The sequence below is a fragment of the Ochotona princeps genome, chromosome 9 (genome assembly GCF_030435755.1).
Source record: "Ochotona princeps isolate mOchPri1 chromosome 9, mOchPri1.hap1, whole genome shotgun sequence".
Classification (NCBI taxonomy): Eukaryota; Metazoa; Chordata; class Mammalia; order Lagomorpha; family Ochotonidae; genus Ochotona; species Ochotona princeps.
The window spans coordinates 33,128,957-33,153,629 of NC_080840.1; the positions used below are offsets into that span (position 1 = coordinate 33,128,957).

Consider the following 24,673-nt stretch of genomic DNA (forward strand, 5'->3'; position numbering starts at 1 on the left):
CTGTGGCATGTGTTTGGCACAGCATGTAAGACACAGTGTTATATGTATGACGACATGCCATGTAAGTGTGTATGACCACAAGCCATATAAGAATGTCTACATTCAGCTCCCATTTCTCAATCAAACCCCACCTGCCTACCAACGAGCACCCTAAAAGGCAACAGTAGTGCAAGCTCAAGAACCTGAATCCTAGCCATCCATACGGGAGACCTAGGTTGAGTTCTGAACTCCTAGCTTCTGCTGGGTGCAGCCCTGATTGTTGCAGCCATTTGGAAAGGAAACCAACAGATGAAAAGATCTCCATCTGTTCATTTCTCCTCCTCTGCCTAGAAATTAAAGTTTAAAATGTAAAACCACATTTATGAATAAATCTAGAATAACTATAGGAAACTGATTAGCACAGTTTTGAAAAAGCAAAACATCATGCTTCATATATTTTGACACAAGAAAACATTAAATGATTTAACAAGTTTTTTTTTTTTTTTAATACAATGTATGGTAAAAAGTTCCCTGGTGAAGAGCATTTGGAATAGCAGTAAAGCTGGTGCCTGAGATGCATGAATCCCACTCTGAGGTGTCTGGGTTGCAGTCAATGACGCATGAAGTAGCTGGGTCCCTGCAATCTCTTGCAAGACCCAGACTGTATTCCTAGCTCCTGGCTCTGGACTGGCCCAGATTGGTTGTGGAAGGCGTTTGAGAGGAGGAAGATATCTATTTCTGTCTACATTTTAAGTAAATAAAATGAAAATTTAAATAATCTCTTAGAGAAACAAAGCATGATTCTGATGCTAAGAAAATTGTATGAATAAAGTTTAATGGTTTCTTTGTTTGTATTGTTTGTCTGGTTTGGTCTTTTTTGGCATCTTTTAGCAACCAAGAGTACAATAAAAGGCAGTGCTGGTGATCAGTCATCAATGTGGTCAGTTTTTAGGATTACATACCAAGTGTTAGTTGTTTTTAAAAAAAGCTTATTTATTTTCATTTATTTGGAAAATGTAACAGAGACAAAGAAGGAAGTAGAAAGATAGAAATGGTGAGGGGAGCAGGAGAAGGAAACGGGGAGTAGGGAGAAGACCCAGAGAGAAAGATTGAGATTGATTGGTTTTCACTCTGTTGATTCACTTCCCAAATAGTAGCCATACCAGAACTGGGCCAGGTCAAAGCCAAGAGCTGGAACTGAACTCAGGTCTCACACATGCATGGCAGCGACCCAAGTACCTGAGCCAACACCTGCTGGCTCCCAGGGTGCACATTAACAGAAAACTGGCTCAGGAGCAGAGGTGGGGGTCCTATCTGAGGCACCCAGATTTGGGACTTAAGAGTCATAAACAATGGCTTATTTTGCTGTGGCACAATGCCTCTACAAAGTATTTGGGTTTCTAAAAATATCAGTATTTCCCGTTGACTTGAAACCTATCAAAAACCAAAATCTAAACAGAAAAACTTGGAAAATAAAGTCATACAGTCTAAGAGCTAGTGAAATACAATATGACATGCTTCTGTTTAAAAGCTCTGTGTGTGTGCGTGTGTGTGCGTGTGTGTAAAGCAGCTCTTACAAGTTACAAGCCACTCACCTCCAAACTTAGCCATGTCATCAAAGAGTGGCCATAAAATGGAAAGAGTCATCAAAGAAAGAGTGGTCCAATGCAACGTTGTTTGATAAACATCCCCAATGACAAACTGTTAGGTAATTCCCCAACTAAAAGTCTAGAACCCCAGCTGTGCTTTCTGAGCTAGGGAAGATGTGTGGTTCTGCAACCGAGACAGGGACTGCACTTCATGCACTGCTTAGTAGTAAAGTACTTTTCACACTGATTTGAAAGCACAGATCTCCAATAATTTACATCAGAATTATCAAACTCATGGAAGCTCCTCCTGAGAACACATGAACAGATTGAACAAACTGTACATTTGGAAGAATAACATTTTCTTAGATCAAAAGTGTATATATACACACACACACGCACACACACACACATATTTCAACACTGATTGTATATATGTAATTAAGCTTAGTCTGACAGGTAGTACACAATATGTAAAAGACGTTGGATATCACCATGTGATTTTAGGAAGGTACTTTCTTGGTCTGTTATCCCCTTTGTAAAGTGGGTATTATAATGGCATTTACTTCTTAAGAGTTAAGATGAAGCAAGAACATGAACATAGTGTTTACATGTGGCAAACACTTCATAAGTGATATGCATAATTATCCAAATGAAGTTTAACCAATTGCACACCTGCATACTTAATAGAACCAGGTATCTGTCTTCCCTTTCCCATTTTGTCATTCTCATACTATGAAACACATTTCTATCTGATAAACATTTTCAACCATCCAACAGTTCATTCCTGCTCTGAATGCAAACAATGTCACTTCCTATGCTAAGCAGTTATGACCAGTTGTCAACAGCTAGAACAAAACTCCTACCCCTGACCCCCAAACAAAACTTAGGATAAGACAACAGCATAGCCAAATGCTATTCTCTTTAGACAGCCTCTCACAGCATAAGGCACTTATCTTGAAGTTAAGTAAGTCATTAGCCCAACACAAAATCAAGAAAGGTAAACCAACATCCCCATTTGTTTCTATGCACATATTACTTAGACAAGGTTATATTCAGTTTCTATTTGAAGACTTTATCTTGATTTCAGTGTTTTACAACATCTCTCAGTCAGAAAAAAATTCAACCCCCTGAATCTAAGGAGGGAGAAAAGACCAAATAGGGAAGACACAAAACAACTGCCAAGTGTTTACTATAGGCATATGTGGGCTCAAAGCACAATAACGCAATTGTGCTGGGATTCAGTGTGACAGAAAATTATAAGGTTAAGCCTGAAGACAGCAGTTCCATTTATATCAAGTGAAGTAAATATAAATACAAGTTCACTGGAGAGTTTTCATATAAATTATTCTCCCCAAAGCAAGTAATACTAAATTTGCTAGGGTTAATATTCTGCAGTTTGAAAAGCCATAAAAACATCAGATTTTTTATTATCTTCTAACATAACAATAAACATGGCAAACACAAACTAACTCCAGGAAAGGATTTTTTAAATACACTTAGAAAAAAGCTTCATGGTATCTGTATGCCTTTCTTTATTGGTAGCTTCTTAGAGGAGAACCAGGCATAAGTTAAATCCTCCAAGCAATCTTTAGGAATGATCACATCCTTAGACTTAAAAATTGCAGAGAAAAAGCCCTTCCAATCAGGGAAACCTCAATTTTTAATACTACTGAGTATATTTGACTGATAATGCTACAAAAACAGCTTCCAAATGTAAGCACTCCTGAGGAAAAGCTTTACTCTACTTCCTCATCTAGTTTCAGCTTTCATTTTGGATTTGGTGTGGTATTGCTAAACATGTTTATGCATTAATTTTCTGTTCTGTTTCCAGATATAGAAAATCAGGCCAGAAATGGAAATATTCAACTGTTCTCCCATACCACCTTGGGCCAAGTTCTAAAATAAACAGTTCAATTCTTTCACTATTTTATTGCAAATTAATACTGAGTTTATTTTCTTAGGTGAATCTATCTCTTCGGCCTACGTCACAGCTCAGGGATGATCAGTTTTACCTACAATGCTACTCCCTTTCATCAAAACAACTAGTGTTTTTGTTCAATCACAAAAGTTCCCACAGGGCCAAGCACTTTCAGCACTGTGTGCACTTGGGTCAACAGTAACAGGGACTGTTGTGGTCCCTACTACCTTTGCTCTTCTATTTCAGAATAAAGGTGGGAAAAATTACAGGACTTAACTCTTTCACTTCCCATCCTACTCAACTCCCATTTCCCAGACTGAAATATAAGAACCAGAGCTACATTCACACAAGAATATAGAGGTTTCTACTAATAGGATACCAGTTAAACATTAATAAGGTATAAAACAGCCAAGGATCATATAAATAAACATTCCTATACCAGTCAGTATGAAGAGTTGTTAAAAGGCATTTCTGAAAACTAGACTCATGGGCCCAGCTCAGTAGCCTAGTGGCTAAGCTTCTCACCTTGCACATACTGGGATCCCACTTTGGTGCTGGTTCGTATCCTGGATGGCTCACTTCCCATCCAGCTCCCTAATTGTGGCCTGGGAAAGCAGGGTGGCACCTTTCTCCTTGGTCATTATATCTTTCTGTGTCTCAACTAAATTAATAAATAATTTGAAAAATAAAATGAAAATGGAGGGATGGATCACATACATGCTACAACATCTATACACGTAGAGATAGATGTTAAAGTTAATATGTTAATATTCCCATTGTATAGATGTTAAAGCATGAAGACTAAATAATGTGATCACCAGTTGCAGAGATGGAAAGATGAACTATCAATTCCAATCTGCCTTTTTTAATTAACTTGAAATCACAACATGAGTTGGTCCTAATCTTGTGTGATTGTAGTGAATCTTCTATTAACTAAGCTTCACTTTTTTAGCACACAAAATTAAAACTTGGTCTTAAGTCTCACTTCGATGAAATCTTTCAACAATACAGCTGTAATTGACAGAAGAGAAAGCTCACTGTTTACTTATGAAGTTCACTTAAGGGATTATGCCAAAAAAAGAGAAAACAAATGATTTGCACCGAGAGAAGAGCCTGTAACAAAGAACAGAAAAGTAGCAAATAACAATTTTCCCCACAAGGAAAAAAAATGCACATTAGGGAAAATGAATTAGTAATATTCTATTTTTGTTTCAATGGTTGCTATTGATACTATGGTTTTCCCTTTTCCCCTTGGTATACACTTTTTTTTTTTTGCCAAAACTTTGAAATACACCCGAATACATTCAGGGATAATATCAAGTGCTACTATCTAATACATAATATGACAGGGATGGGTTTTTTTTTATCTTTTTTTTAATTTATTTTTAATTAATATTTAGCATTATGTGACAGTTTCATAGGCTTTGGGAATCCCCCTCCCCCTCCCCCCCTCCCCCCTGGTGGATTCCTCCACCTTGATGCAGCATTACAGTTCAAGTTCAGTCAAGATTCTTTCCTTGCAAACATATATTAAGCATGGAGTCCAGCTACTTATTGTCCAGATGGGTTGAACAGTTTCTTGGGGAGACCATTTCTGGTCCGAAGTCAGAGCTGGTGTAATATCATCACAGTCAATTAAGAGTCCCAATATAACATCAACAGCAATTTGCAATATTATGGAATTGACATGGTTTTGAGTAACCAGTATGTTAAAAAAAAAAAATCAAAGAACAAAATAACAAAAAACAAGTCCTAACCATAACCTATGATTAGCTCATTGACATCTCAATTTTAGTTTATATACAGGACCAGACCGGCTGCTATATACCTTGAAAAGGCTATAGGGTACCATTCAGCTGTCTCATGTCTATTTCATTTTAGTATTTAGCCATTTGTTGTGTTGAAGTATAATTTTGTTGATCTTGGCAGATTTTGGGATAATCTAGACTGGCTTGTAACTCTAACAAGATATTTGTCGACATTTAATGTGCAGAACATTTTTTTTTTTTGGGGGGGGGTGTGCAGGAAAATCCTCAACACCATGGTGAGGAGTGACTAATCTTTGTGTCCCACCCAGCAAGGCATGAGCCAATCCATGCCAGCTCTTTCCTGTCAGATTTCAAGCTCTACTTTCTGTTGTTTGTCTATTTATTTTAGGGTTTTTTTTTTTTTTTTTTTTTTTTTAGTTTGTATGATTGTTTGCTGTGAGGGGTTTTTGAAGCGATCCCGATGGTCACTGCGAGGGAGGGCGGGGGTCCAAAGGTGGAGCCAGGCTCGGACCAGAGAAAGCTCTCCTCCCTGGTCCCGAAGGACATTAATTGTTCTTCTGTGTCTGCTGACCGCTCAGGGCTTCTGGTTGTCTTTCCGATGAGGTTGGTTTCTGCGCGGTAGTGTTTGGACTTCTTCCATCCCCTGCGGAAGCTCCGGTTGGGGGTGGGTGACCTCAGAGTACTCAGCCTCCGAGGGCATCCAATTCGACAGGGATGGTTTTAAGAAACACCATAGTGAGTGGTAATTTATGGATCTTTTCATTAAGATTCTTTCCAATTTCAAATACTCGTTATATTGATCACATTAGATCCACAGCTAACACAAAACAAAACTACTACGAGCATTTTCATGATTTATATTTATAGCACCCACTCCAAATTTTCAACATTTGAATTTCCAATGAATTACAATGTTGAAAGGAACTTTAGTGAAATCAGAATTCATTAACAGACTGAACAAAATCTATCCTTTTGCAGTCTGTGCAATTTTTACCATTCTCACTTTAGCTTACAATCGACACCACTTTTAACAGAGTCTGTCACATTTACTACAATCTTATGAAAACAAAATTATTATCCACGCTTTACTCATGTTTTAAGATTCACTCTAAATTTCCTTCCTTTTACAAAATACCCACAGATCTCACAGAATGAATCTGTTTATCTTTCCTCTGAAAACATAAAAAAAAATATTCCTATGACATCTCACACAAAGGCTACCATGTCCTGCACAGGAGACAAACTACAGAATTCTAGGGTGTGCCACTAACATTATCCCCCGTGGGATAGCCACTTCCCAGATATACACAGTACTTAGCAAATACATATTTAATGGAACACTCTGCCTTCTGCCACTGGAATGCTTCTAAATTTAACTGTATTTGTAAAATTGCAATTCTACTACCCCTGCCTAGGAATTTCGTAACTACAAGTTTTCACTACTCTTCCAAAGTATTTCACAAAGTATATTTCATACAGTTTTGGTAAGTGGATTGTGGATTGTGAACACTGGAGGTCTTAGTTGAATATATTTACAAATTGCTGTATTCCATAAAACTAAATAATTTTCTTCTCAAAGCTTTCATATGCTAATAACATTGGGACTATCCAAGAAACCATCTTTACTTAAAAACACTGCTTTAATGTAAGAACATACCCCATTCATGATGACTCATTTCTAGATTCTCAACCTTTTTTTCATTTGGAAAAAGAAGCAAAAACACACCAACACTTAGGTTACTCAATTAAGATTTGGAATGAAGTTAGAGAAGTTGCTAATGCAAGCAGCTAAACAAATCTACTCCAATGTGCTTAATAGTCTAATTTTGTTTTGCATTTACAAAGTTAAAACACCAGAGAAATGAACACCTCCTCTCTTCTGATTCTTTCCTCATTCTGTATTTTGCAAATGGCTTTGTATCTAGAGGAAAAAGTGTCTAACTGCAGAAAACAAACAAACAAACAAACAAACGAAAAACAACTTCTGCCTAATCTACCACTGAAGATTAGTGGTAGGTGAGCAGGAAGTTGCATCAAAAGCAGAGTGCCCAGGAGACTTCTGTGTTTCCTTTTTGTCACTCATGTGTTGGTTACTCAGTGGCACAGTTTTTCATGGTGTTATAATTTGTTGTTGACGTTGTTGTTGTTGTTCTAACTCATACCAGTTGTTGACCTGGTTTCATGGCTTCCCACTTATGGAAATGTATACTGATGGAGTACTGGGGTCTATCACATACAGATGTGGGGGAATAACGGAACAGGCATCCCTGCTTTCAGACAAAAGATAGATTCCCAATGAAACTGTTGGACATGTGTAGACAATGGGATGCTGGACTGCCTGACACTGTCTGTGCCAACAAAGTCAGGGTACACTTAGATAAGAGACTAATATAATTACGATTCCTTATGAAGGACTACACTATTGTAGTAAAATGGGAAAAATCTGTTGTGGGTGGGAGTTTCAGGGGGAATCCCAGCCTATACGAAACTGTACCACATAATTCAGAATTCAAAATAAAAATATACTAAAAAAAAGCAGATTGCCCAGAAATCCAATGGCTGCAGAAAAAGTGGTGGCTTAACCTTGCTGCACCACAAAGCCTATCCCAAAGGTTTTTCTTTGTTTTCTTTCCTTTTTCCTTATGATTTCAACAATTATCAGACCCAGAAACCAACTACTGAACTGAAATGGAAGACTAACGGCATTTTTTTGAAATTCCATTAAGAGTTTGCACTAATAGAAAAGTATGGCTTCAACAGCAATATGCTATTTAGCATTTGCTCTATTGTACAAACCTGGATGAGCCTATTCACAGGCATGACATTTGGAGTAATTACACAAACCTGACTATACCACTATAGCTGCTAATGTGGACATGCCAAATCAATTACAGAATGAAAAACAATTATACCCTAAATGACTTATCGTTTATATTTTATTTAAACTGTTGAGGTGAGAATGTGGCACAATATTTAAGATTCCAATTGGGGGACCTGAATACTTAGACTGCAGTGCCTGGGTTCACTTCAAATTCCAGCTTGTGCTAATGCATTCCCAGAGAGGCAGCAGGAGATGGGCTCAAATACTTAGGACCTTGCCACCATGTGGTGGACCTGATGAAGTTCGAGGCTGTTGACTTCAGTTCGGCTCGACCTAGCTGTGCATATTTGGGGCTGGCGCAGCATCATAGCTGGCTAATCCTTCTCCTGCAGCACCAGTGTAACATATAGGCACTGGTTCCTGCCCCTGTTGTCCCATTTTGTCTGTAGTCCCTGCTTTACTAGTGGGGAGGGCAGAGGAAGACAGCCAGAGTTGTTAGCTTATAGCTTTGAAACAGCTCAGTTTGGGCCACTGCGGCTATCTGGGGAGTGAACCAGTGGATACAGGACCTCTCTCTCTCTCTTTGTCTCTGTGAATCTGTCTTATGAATAAAATAAATAAATCTTTTCAAAATACATTTTTAAATTAAAAATACATGTTAGCTAAAGTATTTTTATTCAGGTCTAGTAAAGAGGACACTCGAAAATATTTGTTTATTAAAGTGGCACCAGAATGCTGGGCAAAGTTGAGTCAGGGTAGAAAAGAAGGAGTGTGCTGTGTGTCAAACTGATAAAGACTATTAACTAAATGGGATAGCAGGATCTAGGTTCAAAAAGGAGAGGCAAAGAAGAAAGAAAAGGAGGAATAGCAATCTCTTTTTCATTCACCTTATATATTTTCATACCTGTAAAGAAACATAACCTTAACTAGGTCTCAGTTTCTAATAAGCACACAGCTGTACCATCCTGAACTGTTATAACCTACTCAGAGTGATAAAAGCATTATAATTATGGGCCAGTGTCATGGCATATTAGCTTAAGCCACCACCTGTGATGTTAGCATTCCATATGAGGGCCAGATCACAACCTGGCTGCTCTATTTCCCATCCAGCTCTCTGCCGGAAGAGGCTCTTGGCTCCAGATTGGCTCAGCTCTGGCCACTGTGGTCACTTGGGGAGTGGATAAGCAGATGGAAGGTCTTTCTCTCTGTCTCTCCTCCTCTCTGTATAATCTGAATTTTCAATTAAAAAACAAATAAAATAAACAATTTTAAAAATACCTAAAATAAGAACAGTAACACCCAGTCACTACCAGCACAGTTCTTCTGTGAGTCTTCGGAATCTGTTAGCTTCCATAGTGGTGAGGTCATCTTCATTCGCAGTCATGATGAGGACTCTGTGTTGTGTATATATCACCCATCCCTTGGTAACATAACTTTTCAGAAACACTTACCTCAGTAGTAGTTCCAATGTCAGCAGATGGACTGCACGTGCTGGTATCCGGAGGAGCTGTGCCTATACTGCTTCTAACTGGAGAACCGGGGACAGGCCCCGTCATGGTCTCAGTGTAGGCTGAAGATGGACTGAGATTGCCCCTCTTCTGAATCTTATTCCAGACCTTTCTCATGGTATCAGTTAGTTCACAGAAGAGCTGGACCTGTCCAAAAAACAAAAAAAGTAGAGGAGGGAGAATAAACTTCTAGTCACAACCCAGTGAAACGCTAAATATGAAAAAATAAACTTATTTATAAAATATCTAATATTTCACTGATTACTTATTCATATTTCCAATTTGCCTCCCTTTTACACTTGCTATTTTATAATCAAATCAGCTTTTTTGTGGGTTAAAATCACGGTAATATAACTTACCATAGTTTAACACACAAGGAACAGAATATAAACGCATCTACATAGAAAAGACCAAAATTTAAATATATATATATCCTATTAAATGTGCTTATTTGGTGGAATAACTGTCACCCTTATAAACAAATCATTTCCACAACTAAATTTTCTCTATTTTGCTGAATAACAAATTTGAAACTGAATTTCTTGTAAAACAAACAGCAAAAGAATGATACAACAGAATAGTAAAAGTAAACTCTTACATATGAGACTTGTATAGATAAAGAACATAACCAATCTACTATTCCCTTGGGATATGTCATTCCAATATTTAGGGGAAAAACTGTTTAACTTGCACATTGTTTGACTGAGTTCTAAGATATTTACATAAGAGTTCATAAATAAGCATTAATCATGGAATGTGTATGACAACTTATTGCCATATACTGTATAAAACAAGCCCAAGGAAAAAAACGCAAACACAATATATAAGCAAATCCACAGCTGGATACCATACTTTGCTTGCCATACAAAAAAAGAAATAAAGTAAAATTCTTATATTTATAAAAAGTTTCAGCCCCAGGACACTCCAGATGATGTAGCTGGCTTCTCATGTGGGCAGAACAGATGCATAGAAACACTGCCGTCCATTCTTACTTGATGGAAAGCAGTCCTTGAATGTACAGTTTTCTCCTGATTTTTGTGTAATGAAGTCTCAAATCTTAGATAATCCAGCTATTCCTGCTTAAAAATAATCGAATGGCTAGATATGTAACAAAAATTACTTGATAATTTTAGTTCCAATTAGTTTGAAATTTAAAATTGTGAAGAAGTTTCTCTCTATAAACCAAATGTCTGAAGGTTATCTTGCTTTTTCTTAAACAATTAGAACTGACAAACAAAATAGTGTAAGCCAAAGAAAACAGATTGCATATACTTTTAAGGGTATAAAGTTTACATACTTAAAAATGATATTTTTATTATCAGTACTCATGACTCCTTAAACCATTACATTTTAAAAGCTATTATTAAAAACTATACGAATACCAACAAATACACTACCTTAATGGTTTAATATTTATTAAAGTGTAATGAAATAACCTTAAACATTTTAATTCAGAGAATTAAAGAATTCATTCCTTCTAAATTTCAAAAGCAACAAGGGAAAAGTTTTGAGGATAAATGGTCAACTTTTATTATTCAGTTTATACTGAAATATTATAGCAAACAAGACAACTTAAGTAGGTGTAGTCCATGCTAACATGTTTTACTGTAACTGTAGGATGAAAATGCCACAAACATTGTTAAAAACAATCCCCAGACTTTCAATCTCCAGTGTGTCTATAGCTAAAGAGTTTTCAGTTTTGTACAAACAGGATGCTACCAAGAAGCTAACAAGGAAGCAGTCTTCCTGCTCTTCCAACAAGCGGTCTGAAACTTGTAGAGATGAAAAGGAAAGCAAGTCATTTTTGCTTGATTTTAAATTTTAGTTAGTTTTTTTTACAATGAGAAGACGTGACTTTTCGTATCTCTATACAGTCTTAGGAGAAGTTACTGATCAAGTCTAGGTTCATTTGCCAAGCGTCATTCAGCATTCTTGTGTGATATTTTCAAGAACTGCCATTTATAGATGCTTTTCAGCAGTTGGTTTACATTACAGAGAGACATGGTTTTCTTTGTTGGTTTTATTCATCCTTGTTTTCCTCAGGTATTACATGTAGAATTCAGTTAAGGGCCCGGCATGGTGGCCTAGCAGCTAAAGTCCTTGCCTTGAACGCCCCGGGATCCCATATGGGTGCTGGTTCTAATCCCGGCAGCTCCACTTCCCATCCAACTCCCTGCCTGTGGCCTGGGAAAGCAGTGGAGTACAGCCCAAAGCTTTGGGACCCTGCACCTGCGTGGGAGACCTGCAAGAAGTTCCTGGTTCCCAGCTTCAGATCGGCACAGCACCAGTCGTTGCGGTCACTTTTGGGGAGTGAATCATCAGACAGAAGATCTTCCTCTCTGTCTCTCCTCCTCTGTGTATATCTGACTTTGTAATAAAATAAATAAATCTTAAAAAAAAAAAACTCAGTTAAATATATGCTGAATTCATTTGGGAACCAAAAAACAAGTGATCCTATGGAATTTTGACAGAATACAGAGCAATCTGGAAACATAAGCTTTTTACAGGAGCCGCTCTCAAGTTTTATCATTAAAGTTGAGGCTGATCTGTCACATGAGAATATTCAAAAGTTCTAACCCCTCATCAAATCTGTCAGAACACAATGGCTTTTCAGTGTTACTTTGTGGTTTCACCTCTCTTCAAAAATGTTAACATCCCACTAGGGAAATTTACACCAATTTGTGAAGAGAGTTTTACATTTTAAACAGGGTCGACCAAAACTAACAATAAGAGATTCACAGAACACTTCAGAATTTACAACTCAGAATGATAAATACCTCCCTCGGACTTCCGGAACAGCCCTGCTACCTTTGGAAGGCAGCGAGCTGGAGTAAGGAGTGCTCCTCAAAGCAGCCAGATGAAGAAGTTAAAAGGGAATGAATAGACACAGATAGTAAAGATTAAGACCAAACAAAGTGATGCTTTATAGTGAAATAACAAGACAAGCTGGGTTTAGTTCTGGAGGAAAAAAAAGGTGGGTACTTAAACATACATTGTCATACCAACACATTTAACAGATATCATAATAATTACAAAAGTATTGAGTCTAACAAAAAAGTCTAAAGGTCACGAATAGTGGAATCTAATAAAGAAATCACCATGTGGTCAAAACAGTTAATCTGTTCAGACTATTTGAGTAACTGAAGTAAATAGTAGTTCTGACGGTTTGTTGCAAGCCATTTTTTGAATTTTATTTTTCATGATAGAGTTCTATAGGCTCAGGGATTTTCCCTGCCACCCCCCACATTCCTCCTCCCCACGGCTTTATATTGAGACTGAGTTACGTATAAATAAAAACTGAGTACAAAAGAAAAAATCTACTGTCTCCAAAATTGTTTTTGTAATATTTCATCTTTTTCTTATAAACACACACACACATTTTAATTACATTCAAATGAAGAGCTATGGAGAAAGAGAGGATGAGCGAAATCTTTATTAGTTACTTGCTTCCCAAATGCCAGCCACAGACTGTTAGGCCAGACTCAAGCTAAGAGCCAGGAATTCCTTATACAGAGAGGAGGAAAGACAGACAGGAAGATCTTCTGTCCAATGATTCACTCCTCAAGTGGCCACAACGGCCGGTGCTGAGCCGATCCAGAGTCAGGAGCAAGGAAACTCCTCAGGGTCTCCCACATGGGTGCAGGGTCCCAAGGCTTTGGGCCATCCTCTATTGCTTTCCCAGGCCACAAGCAGGGAGGTGGATGGGAAGGGGGCCGCCAGGATTAGAACCAGAGCCCATATGGGATCACATTCAAGGCAAGGACTTTAGCTGCTAGGCCACCATGCTGGACCTGTACTACAAATCTTCTTGCATCCTGTCACTGTACAGCAGCTTGCATACTGCCATTTTATATAAATTGAATTATGCAGCAAGTGCTTCTTGGTTGGCTTCTTTAAGTCACCATGATTGTGATATTCATCAATAATAATGATAATATGGTTGAAAAATATGACACTGTATGAACAGGCCATTCTTATTTTTTACTATCTTACCTAATAGCAAACACTCAGGGTGTACCCACCTTTTGGTATATAGAAAAGCTACTACAGCGATCTGTATAAAAGACTGTTGAGAGCAATACATTTTTGCTTCTTGGAGGAAACAAGCTGCAGTGGATGGTGAGCTTTTATAGAAATCGTCAAGCTGTTACCAAAATTGATGTATCATTTTTACATTCCCATCAGTCATGTACAAGAAGAGATCCACTTAGCCTACATACTCAGTGACTCATTTTAATATTCATTGTAATTTTTTGAAAGGGGGAAAGAGAGAGAGAGAGAGAGAGAGAGAGAGAAAGACAGACAGACAGACAGACATTCTTCCACACATTGTCCACTGGTTCACTCCCCATATGGCTGCAATGACCAGGCTTGGATCAGACCACAGGAAGCATGCTGGAGCTTTGTCCACATCTCCCACGTGGGTCCAGGGGGCTGAAGAACTTGGGCCATCCTCTGCTACTTTTCCTAGGCCATTATCAGGGAAGTGGATCAAAAGTACAGCATCCAGGACAGTGTAGGGAACAGTCCACTGGTCAGTGCCGGCTGGTAAATAAAGGCTCCTGAATTTCCAAGTGCCTGCTGCTGACTCATTTTTTGGGGGATAGATTTGGCCAACTTGCATCACTGGCTCCAAAACTGCATTTTATACATTAATTTTGCCAATTGAAATTTTGATAAGCTTTTTAGCTTTTGTAGTAGATGGACTCCTCAGAGATTTTGAATAAAATATTTTACACTATGAAAAAAATTTTAGTTCTTATCTATATAAATATATATATATATACATACATAGATACAGAGAGAGTGCTTGATTTATAGTTATTGCTATTGACTCTAATCTATGGAAACAGACATGCTGGGCACTGGCACCTTGGCTATTGGACTGGTTGCAACAGCAGCATCATGTGTGGACACTGGTTCAAGTCTTGGCTGCCCAGATTTTAATCCAACATGGAAAGATACCAGAAGTATGCATGGATCTCTGACACCCACATGAGAGACCAGAAAGGGGCTATCTTAGCCCAGGCTTTGGGTGCCATTTGTGAGTCAACCATCAATGGAGTATCTCTTTCTTCCTTCTCTGGCTCTTAGGCCAGGGAAAGGCAAGAAAAGGCGGGGCAAGGAAGGAAGAAAGAAGGGAAGAAAGAGAAAGTAGGAAAGAGAAAGTAGGAAAGAGAAAGTAGGAAAGAAGAAAGATTAAAGGAAGGGGAGGAAACATTTTTGTTTTCATATGCAGTGAGTTACAATACAGAAAAACAGTATAGGAGAAAAGCAGCATCTTGTCGTTTGGTGTTTCAATCCCTTGTTTATATACCCACGGAACTGTCATCTTTCTACTTTCTACAGTTGAGTACTGGGGTTAGTGGTGCATCAACCATGTAATAATGAACTGGACTGAAACCATGTCTTTAAGAAAAACTGAAGAAATAAAAGAATGGAAGAAGGTGGAGAACTGAGGGAGGTAAGAAAATAATATCTTCTTAGAATTGTACCTATACTCTATTCCATGAAACTCGGCTGCAGAATGGCGCCAAACCCCGTGGGCGGGTTCGCAGTCCCCCCCCCCCCAGGGGGGGCAACGGAGGCCCCAGGTTAGCAGCCATGGGGGCCACCTCAGAGCTGGACTAAAGTCCGAGCTCCGCCCTGCTCCAATTCGTTGGGAGCGGGCAACCTGGGTGAGTTTCATTCTTAGGGTGAAGGCAGATTGAAACTTAGGCAAAGTGGCGGGTTGCCAGGGGTGCCTCTATTCCATGAAACTCGGCTGTAGAATGGCGCCAAACCCCGTGGGCACGTTCGCAGTCTCCCCCAGACCCAGGGGGGCAACGGAGCTCCCAGGTTAGCAGCCATGGGGGCCACCTCAGAGCTGGACTAAAGTCCGAGCTCCGCCCTGCTCCCGTTAGTTGGGAGCGGGCAACTTCGGTTAGTTCCATTCGCCAAACCTGCAGCAGGGAGGCCGAGGGCGAGTCCTCAGTTCTGGTGCCAGGCTCTGCCTGCTGGCTGCCCGGCAGCGAGCTCAGAGATTTTTACGATATGGAAAGCTATTTAGGGACACCCATCAATAGGCCCAACTTTGGTATAGGGGAGACAGGATTCCTTGCAGTGTCCAGGAACAGAGGCTTGAATCTCTAGGACAACACACCCACCGCCCTCGCTGGATGGTGAACGGGATTGGAAAGTGGCACGATCTAGAGTTCGGGGGTTCAAACCTCCGGCAACTGGGAAGTTGCCAGGGGGCCGCAGGATGGGGAGTCTTGCTCAGAACCTGACTCCAGCCACCAGGTGCCCAAGGCGAACTGTGCCCGGGCCAGCCAGGATAGAACACAGGTCAAGCCGAGTTGGGCCATTACACCTGCTACTCTGCTTGAATCAAGGATGCGAAGCCACAATGTCTAAGGCTGAGGCTAGGAGAAATGAGGGACTGCAACAAGCTGAGTCAGAGCAACCACTGGCAGGCATATGATCTATGGCTAGTAACAGGCCCAGTCTGGGAGCCAAGGGGATACCCTAACTGGGTTGAGGCTCCCTCCAAGGGGAACGTGTGCGGGAAGGGGGGCTGTGTCCTAACCTAGAAATAGTTGTAGTCTCCCAAGGCACTAGTATGGGCTGGGATTGGATGCACCGGACTATGCCAGACCCCAACACCGTCTGGTGTCCTGGACAACCAGGGTAAACATAAGACTGGCTAGGCTAGGTCTTGACCCCCCACTGAGCCACTTGTGAACTGTACGTGGGTATAGACGAGTCACAGCTGGGCTGAAACATCCTATAACAAGAACCAGAATGGAGTGAAAGCCAGCCAGGTTAAGCCACTGTTCCTACTTAGACAGGAGGTGAACTGAGAAGAGCTGGCTCAAAAACCCCCTGGTATGCGCATAACCTGGCAAAGGGAGAGGCTCAGAGGGAGGTGCCTGGGCAACTCCTCTGGCAAGATACAGACCCTCCAGGTTAGCGCAAGAAGCACAATAGGTAACAGCCCAGAATAGGCCATGGAAAACTTCCCACGGGCATACATTTGGCACGGGACAGGGGCAGATCAGGCTGAGTCAGTGCATGTTGTCCACTGGCAAATCCAAACACCAGAACAGAGTGTGGGTTGGGCCGGGTTTGGTTGCGACAAAACCAGCGTACAATGTGGAATGTCAGGGCAAGGTTACCGGTACTAGATTTGACTGCAGCGCCCAACCAGCACACGTGAGATCCAGGAGGGGCAGAGCCAGCATGGGAATTTAGGGGCTGGTCCCCTCACTGGACAGCTACTCCCACTGGAGAGCGTGGGCTGGTTTGGGGACAGACCACACTAAGCAGGGCTACAACACCTGTGCGCCGCATGGGAACTAGACCAGGGAAAAGCCAGACTGAGCAAATAATCCCCTACTGGGGCAAGCATAAATTAGAATGGATGAGGGGTGTAAGGACTTAGCCGCTACACCAGCTGGCAGAAGCTGGCTCTGGGGACTAATTCTGTTAAGTCAAATCGCGGAACCACCCGAAACGTGCATAAACCGGGACAGTGAACAACCCAGGAGGGAAACAATGGGATCCCCCCTCCTGGGTCACTGCTCCCGCGGGAGGACATGATAACTTGGAAGGGGGCTGGGGTGGCTAGACAGAGAGGAACTCAACAACATCTGTGGGGGCTGGATGGCTGAGTTGGTTAGTTAAAACTAAGCTTTAAAACCCAGGGACAAATACAAGAGCTAAATGGGATGTGGGACAGACTGGACTAGTCTGCTATACACACACAGGCAAACCAGGATAGGGGGCGGGCCTAGTGGGGGTTATTGTGGGTCGCCCCGACTAGGCTGCAGCCACCACTGGTTGACGCAAGTGCTGAGTACGTGCTAGGCAGAACCAACCTAGTCTGCAACACCCACTGGTTCCAGAGCAACTCCAGTCCGAAAACAAAACCAGCCCAGGAATTGCACCTACAAGCTGATTGAGCGATCACCAGCTGGACTCAGAACCCTAGCCACGAAAAGACAGAGGACAGAACGGGTCAATCAACCATCTCAGATATATGTTGGCAGCGAAAACTGGGCAAAAGACTCTGTGATGGACAGTGTCAATGAGTGAACTCTGCAACGACCTCATCGAGCTGGGAGTGGCGAGACTAGCAGTGATTCATAACTAGAGAAATATTAAAACCACTAGGGGTTGATCGCAGCTAAATAGTCTCCCCAAGAAGCTGTTCAATCCATCTGGACAAAGAGCAGCTGGACTATGTGCTTGGCATCTGTTTGCAAGGGAAGAATCTTGATTGAATTTGAACTGTAATGCTGCAACGGGGTGGGGGGGTCCACCGTGGGGGAGGGGCATGGGGATGGGTGGGGGGGAATCCCAGAGCCTATGAAACTGTCACATAATGCAAAATAATTAATAAAAAAAAAAGAATTGTACCTATAAAATACATGAAATCAGTTCTCTTAAAATTAGTAAAAAACTTTAAGATTTATTTTATTACAAAGTCAGATATACACAGAGGAGGAGAGACAGAGAGGAAGATCTTCTGTCTGATGATTCACTCCCCAAGTAAGCGCAACAGCCGGTGCTATGCCGATCCGAAGCTGGGAACCAGGAACATCTTCCAGGTCTCCCACATGGGTGCAGGGTCCCAAAGCTTTGGGCCATCCTCCACTGCTTTCCCAGGCCACAGGCAGGGAGTTGGATGGGAAGTGGAGCTGCCGGGATTAGAACCAGTGCCCATATGGGATCCCGGGGCATTCAAAGCAAGGACTTTAGCTGCTAGGCCACACTGCCAGGCCCAGTAAAAAATTTTTTAAAGTTTGTGGAAAACATAAAAAATAACAGTTCTAATGTCATGTATCTTTGATGGTTTCTAATGAGGCACTGATTCAAATCATTTTTTGTTTATGTATAATGTATTTTTCCTTAGAAGTAATGCCCATAATTTCTACTTTTTTAATGTTAAAAAAGTTATTAATTTTATTTAAAATGCAGGGATAGAGATCAGATAGATTTTCCATCCATTGGTTCTTTTCCCAATTTTGAAAGCAGCCAGGAGCTAAAATTCAATTTGGGTCTTCCACATGAGCAGTATGGATCCAAGAACCTGAGTGATGACTTCCGGCACTCAAAGAAGCATTTTAGAAGGAAAACCGATCAGAAATGAAGCAGAGAATCAAGGTAAGATACTCTGATATGACGTATGGACATGCCAAATGACAACTCATGCACAAAACATCCATCCTTCTGCATTTTCCCTTTGGTTTTTCACTTTAAATAGCCAATAGGCTTTGCTTTATATTATTTGCTTGTGATTATGCAAATTTTGTGATTGTGTAAAGTCATCTTTTTTCCAAAATTTGAGAAGATTTATGCAATTTCTTATTTTTTCTGCCAAATCTCTTTCTTTTGTATTGGATTCCAGTTACATATTAGATAATCTTTTTTTTAATTTTATTAATTTCATTGCATTATGTGACACATTTCTTTATGCTCTGGGATTCCCCTCGCCCCTCCCCAAACCCTTCCCCCTCATGGTGGATTGCTCCACCTTGTTGCATTTCCATAGTTCAAATTCAGTTGAGATTCTTTCATTGGAGGTTTTGACCAATCATAAAGTCCAGCATCTTATTGTCCTGGCAAGTTCAATGGCTTCTTGGTGAGACCATCTCTGGTCTGAAGGCAGAACCAGCAGAGTATCATCCTAATCAGGTAAAAAACCCAACATAATATTTACAACCATTCACGACACTATGGCATCAATTGACATGGTATTGATTAACCAATATGTTACTAGGGAAATGCAGGTTCTCAACCACAACCTATGACTTCTTCACAGACATTTCAATTTTGGTTTATATTCAACCATGTTCTATATTTTAAGGCATATAGAACATATTAGATAATCTTAAGCCAAGACCACTGAAGCTCTGCTCGTTTTAAATTTTTCTATGGCTATGGTTACAATGAAATATTTCTCATAAATTCAGGTTCAGTGATTCTTCTACCAACTATATACTACCTTCAAAGTCCACATGGTGTTTTTCTTTTTCCAAATATATTTCTTATTTCCAAAATTCAATCTCAATTTTTTTTACAGTTTCTATTTCTCCATTACGAACACTTACCTTTCTCGTTCACTCTGCTTTTCTTTACACATTTATCTTAACAACTATCTTACAGTCATTTTGCAATTCAGTTATTTTAACAAATTTATTTGATAGGCTGGAAAGTTACAAACATTCATTTCTGTAGTGAGCAATTGTTTGTGTTGATTTTTTCCATAAGTAAAAGGTAGACCAAGATGTTCAGATGCTGAAACACACACTATGAGTGGATCTCCTATGAATTCCTTTTTAAACAATTTCTGTGATAAAAGATCTAACAAAGTTGAATTTGCTCCTTAGTATTCTTTGTGTGTAACTTCCATAACAAAGTATTTTAAATGGTGGCTTACAATGACTGAAATTTATTGCTTCAGATTTCTAAAGGCCAGAATTCCCAAAGTATTATGAAAACCATATACACTGAGACCAAGTAGAATTATTCCTTACTTCCTTTATGAGCCACAATCAGAATTCATCATCAATTCAATCTCTGCTACCATGGCCACATGATACTTGCCAAATGTGTCTTCACATCATCTTTTGGGTGTGTCAGGTTTCCCTTCTTGTAAGGATAGCAGTTACATGGGATTACGGTTCACCCTAAAGACCTCATTTTAACTTGATTATCTGCATAACAAGCCCATTACCAAACAAGACCTCTTCCTGTGGTACCATTGGTTAAAAGAGTTCAATGTATCTTTTCGCAGAGGCACAATTCAACCCATAACAGTTTCATTTCCTCTTGGAAAAATTTTTATGAACAATTTTTCTCTTCTATGAGTACATTACTGCTGGTCATAAAAGAATGGTAAGTGACCATTAAATTATAATATTAATATTTAGTATCATTCAAGAGTGTTTACCATGGATAGTTTAAAAAGTTGAATAGAGGAAAAGCTCTTAACACTTTTGGAATTGTCTTGTTATAATTCTGACTATGGATATTTTATAACAGGGCATGCATCAAAATATTAGGAGGCCAAATCTTGTGAAACTACACAAATACATACATATATACATATACACACATAAAAATTACACCATATATATTATTATATCCTATATCATAATATACCATATATGTGTATAATATATCCTATTATAATAGAGGATATATTACACCATATATATAACATGTCATTGCATTATATCCTATGTTATAATATATCACATAATATATACATTAGATAATGTAGTAATATAATAATGTATTATATGGCATATAATATATGGCATATGACATAATATAGTATATGGTATTTAACATGCTGGATATAGTACATAGTAACTTAAGTCATATATAATAACATGTTATTTATATTATTTATATATGTAAAACTTAAGCCAAACTCCATAATATTTGCTAGGAAAAGGCAGGGAGAAAAGCAATAAGGAAGAGGATGATCATCAGTAAGGAAGCTCTGCACAATAGGCAATGACATTTGAACCTACTTTGAAAAACTTCGGCAAGTGTTAATTTGTGTAAATCCAGGTGATATAAATTGACAAAATGCAAAAGTGAATACCACAATGCAATGCACCTAGGACAAATGAGATTTTTTAAAGTCAACAAAAGCATTAAAAAGTGCTATTTTCTTTTGAAAAGCATTGCATGATGATTAAGGAAGTGCTAAGCAGCCTGATTAAAACTTACAATGATACTTCAATATATTCTTCTAGTCAGGAAGTAAAACAGTTGTTTAGTGTTTAAAAGCACTGCATCTGCAACTGATTTCATTACTTCAACCAAAAGATGTATTTATGCTGCCACCATGTCACTTTCAAATGAGATTAAATTACAAAACTTGATAGCTTCAAAGTAATTATTAATCTAATTGTAAAACGATTGTTTTACAATTGCATTTCTTCAAATTTCCTTTCATAAATCAAATGTACCAACCTGGGGATTAGAGCATTTAATCTCCAATGACTCTAGGTCAACATGCAGACAGACAACAAATGAATGTCTAGCGTCAGGTCCCGTAGCCAAGAGTTTCTGAGAGGTGACAGCAAGGGTAGAGGTGCAGCCCATAGGTTCCACTAAAGAAAGTGTCACTTGCTTTCCAAGGAGGGTATATACGCTAAAATGGTGCAGGTTGATGGTCCATGGAAAAGCATCACCTGAAAAAAAAATTGGGAAGAACAAACAAAATAGTTTGTAGTAAACTGTCTACTTTTATGCTACAAATATAATCTACTCAATACAATATATTTAAAAGTAAATTTGGTATACCACAAACTAAACTGCACAGCAATTCACATGCCACTTAAGTCACTTTTTAAATTGTTTATACTTATAAAAAACTACATTACCAATTATATGCATTATACTATAAGAATAGAAATTAAAGAAAAGGATAAAACCGTAAAAAGAAGATCTAACTTCCCTTCTTAGAATAACTGGTGGTACTACGTAACTGTAGGACATATAAGCACTATACTTTGGAGACAAGAGAAAATGGATTCAATTATAACATGCAATAACTATTGTGTGAACTATAGATTACTATAAATCCACCTGTGGAATGACTGGAGAAAAGAATGAACAATTTATGATGGTGGGCTGAACCAGAATCAAAGGGTGTGCTGGTTAAAATTAGAGGTTTATTGCAGGTCTACTCGATCAGACTCTCCAGTGGTAAGACTCAGGCTGCATTTCAATATGCTGATTGCATATTCTTCAAAGCAGTCAGGCCTAAGCAATATTTTAATTAAAATATAGCATATATAAATTTTACAACTAGAAGAAATGAAATGAAAAAATTTTACAACAAAAATTATAAAGAACTAAGAATCACAGAGAACACAAAAATGTTAAGCATTTTATGTTTGTGGCTTAGAAGAAAAATAATTAGCTATCCAAAAATGATCAACGTGTTGAACTCAATCCTCACAAAAATACATATAACATACCTCACAAAACCAGAAAAACAATCCTAAAATTGATGCAGAACCACATGGTCCAGAATAAAAAAAAAGATGCTGAGTAAAAATAATACATATGTACAGACATACAGCCAGAGATTTTAAAATATCCACCTTCAAGGCAAATCATACTATAAAGGTAGAGTAACTGAAATTGCACGGCATTAGCATACAAACTGACATATAGATCAATGGAACAGAACACAGAACCAAAACTTAATCCATGTAGAAAATAAGCCAGTTGACTTGTAATAAATGTGGCATGAACATGTAACAGAGAAACAGTCTCTTGATTAATGGTGCAGCAATCAGATGTGCTGCAAATATGTTTCACCAAACACTGTTTTGCATCTTTGTCAAGCAAGAATTATACACATTGTGGCATAGTGCATTAAGCCACTAGCTGCATTGCAGGCATCCCACATGGGCAACAGTTTGAGAACCTGCTGCAAAATTTCGAATCCCGTTCAGTGTTAATGTACTTGGGAAAAACTACAGGATGGACCAAATCCTTGAGCCCCTCTGCTCTGATGAAAGAAAACAAATTGCTAGTTCCACTGTGGCCATTTAGGCCATGCAACAGTGAATAGAAAATTTTTGTCTCTATCCCCTTTTAACTCCACCTTCCAAATAAATGAAACCTCAAAAAAAGATTTATACACTACTACAGTTTCGATGATCTATAAGTATTCTAAAGATTACTTATTAAGTGAAGTTGAAAATTTTCTGATTTTGTTTACAGCCTATTTTCTAGTTCCACTAAGGTCTTTCTCATTTGTATTTGCTGAACTCTTATTTAGTCGCCCAACCAGCCTATGACTACAATGTAAATTAAAAATGTTACCTTACAAATGAAAAGGAAAAAAGTGTTAGAAAATTGAATATAAGTAAGTATAAAAATTAAAGTAGATCGCTCCTTCTCATATGGATAGAAATAAACTCAGTATGAATCAAGTAACTACATGGAAAACCACAAATTTCTACAAGAAAGTGAAAGTGCAATGCTTCAGGAGTGCCGGGGGGGGGGGGTTACATACTGCACAGGGACTGTACAAGGACCACAAGATGACCTGGTCTGGACCTGTCAAGGCAACCTCAGGCAAGACTGAAAATTCAGCTGATAGTAGTATATATTTTTTCAGACTGTATTTTTTATAGAGATTACACATTTAAATATGTGCATAATTCTTAAAACTTTTTTATAAATATAAAAAGAACAGGTTTTATGCATTCCATAAATATAACTCCAAGAAGATAATCACACTTCAACTACACTGGCATCCTATATTCCTCCTTTGAAAAAAGATTTTTAACTAACTCTATACCAACGGGCTTAATTTGAAACTAACCATAACATTGAACAGCAGTAACAACAGTAACAACAACAACAAAAATAGGAAGACTACAGTTTCACGGGACTGAAAACAACAGTCATAGCCCAAAAAGGATTACAACAAATGGCTCCTGGCAAAAGAGGTTCTCCCATCCCCAACAGGCAACAATATCTTCAATAAGACTCCAAACACAAAGGCATCAAAAATAAAAGGCAGACAGATTACAGTCAAAGGAGAAGCTTCTGTAGAATAAATAGTCAACAGCATCAAGAGACAACTGTGAGAGTGGCTGAAATATCTGCAAGCTTTTGATCTGACAAAAGGTTAATAAAGAAAACATGTAACAAGAAGAAACAAATGATACACATCAAGTAAAGAATTTGGGGGGGGGAGAGAGAAAAAGAGAAAGAGAATGAACTTAACAGAACTCATCAAAAGATCAGGAAGGATGCATAGACATATTTAAAAATGCTGGTGACATTAGACATCAGGGAAAACAAAGTAACAACCACCTTATTTATTTCTTATTATTTTTTAAAAGATACATTTACTTATTTTGAAGAATTTAGGAAGGGAAAGAAACAGAAAATTTTTCTATTCTGTAGCTCACTCCACAAATAGCTACAGTGGACAGCACGGGGCTAGGCTGGATACAGGAGTTTCATCTGGGTCTTTCATAATGGTGGCTGGGGCCAACCACTTGGCCCATCATCAGCAAATTGCTTCTCCCAGGACATGAGAAAGGTGCTGGATCAGA

At 38.9% G+C, this 24,673-nt stretch overlaps 1 protein-coding gene across 6 annotated transcripts in view; it reads right to left on the reverse strand.

Moving 5' to 3' along the window:
• The window catches only part of VPS13B (vacuolar protein sorting 13 homolog B), a 657,044-nt gene that overhangs the window by 323,787 nt on the left and 308,584 nt on the right, over positions 1–24,673 (reverse strand). For all 6 annotated transcript variants that reach the window (XR_009246065.1, XM_058668587.1, XM_058668588.1 and 3 more), the window contains exons 24-25: positions 21,558–21,778; positions 9,528–9,731 (exon numbers count right to left, since the gene is read on the reverse strand). Coding sequence is in view for 5 of the 6 variants with exons in the window: in XM_058668587.1 (XP_058524570.1) it covers positions 9,528–9,731; positions 21,558–21,778 (425 nt within the window). In the remaining variant the exon portion in view is untranslated. The remainder of the gene's footprint in view (positions 1–9,527; positions 9,732–21,557; positions 21,779–24,673) is intronic.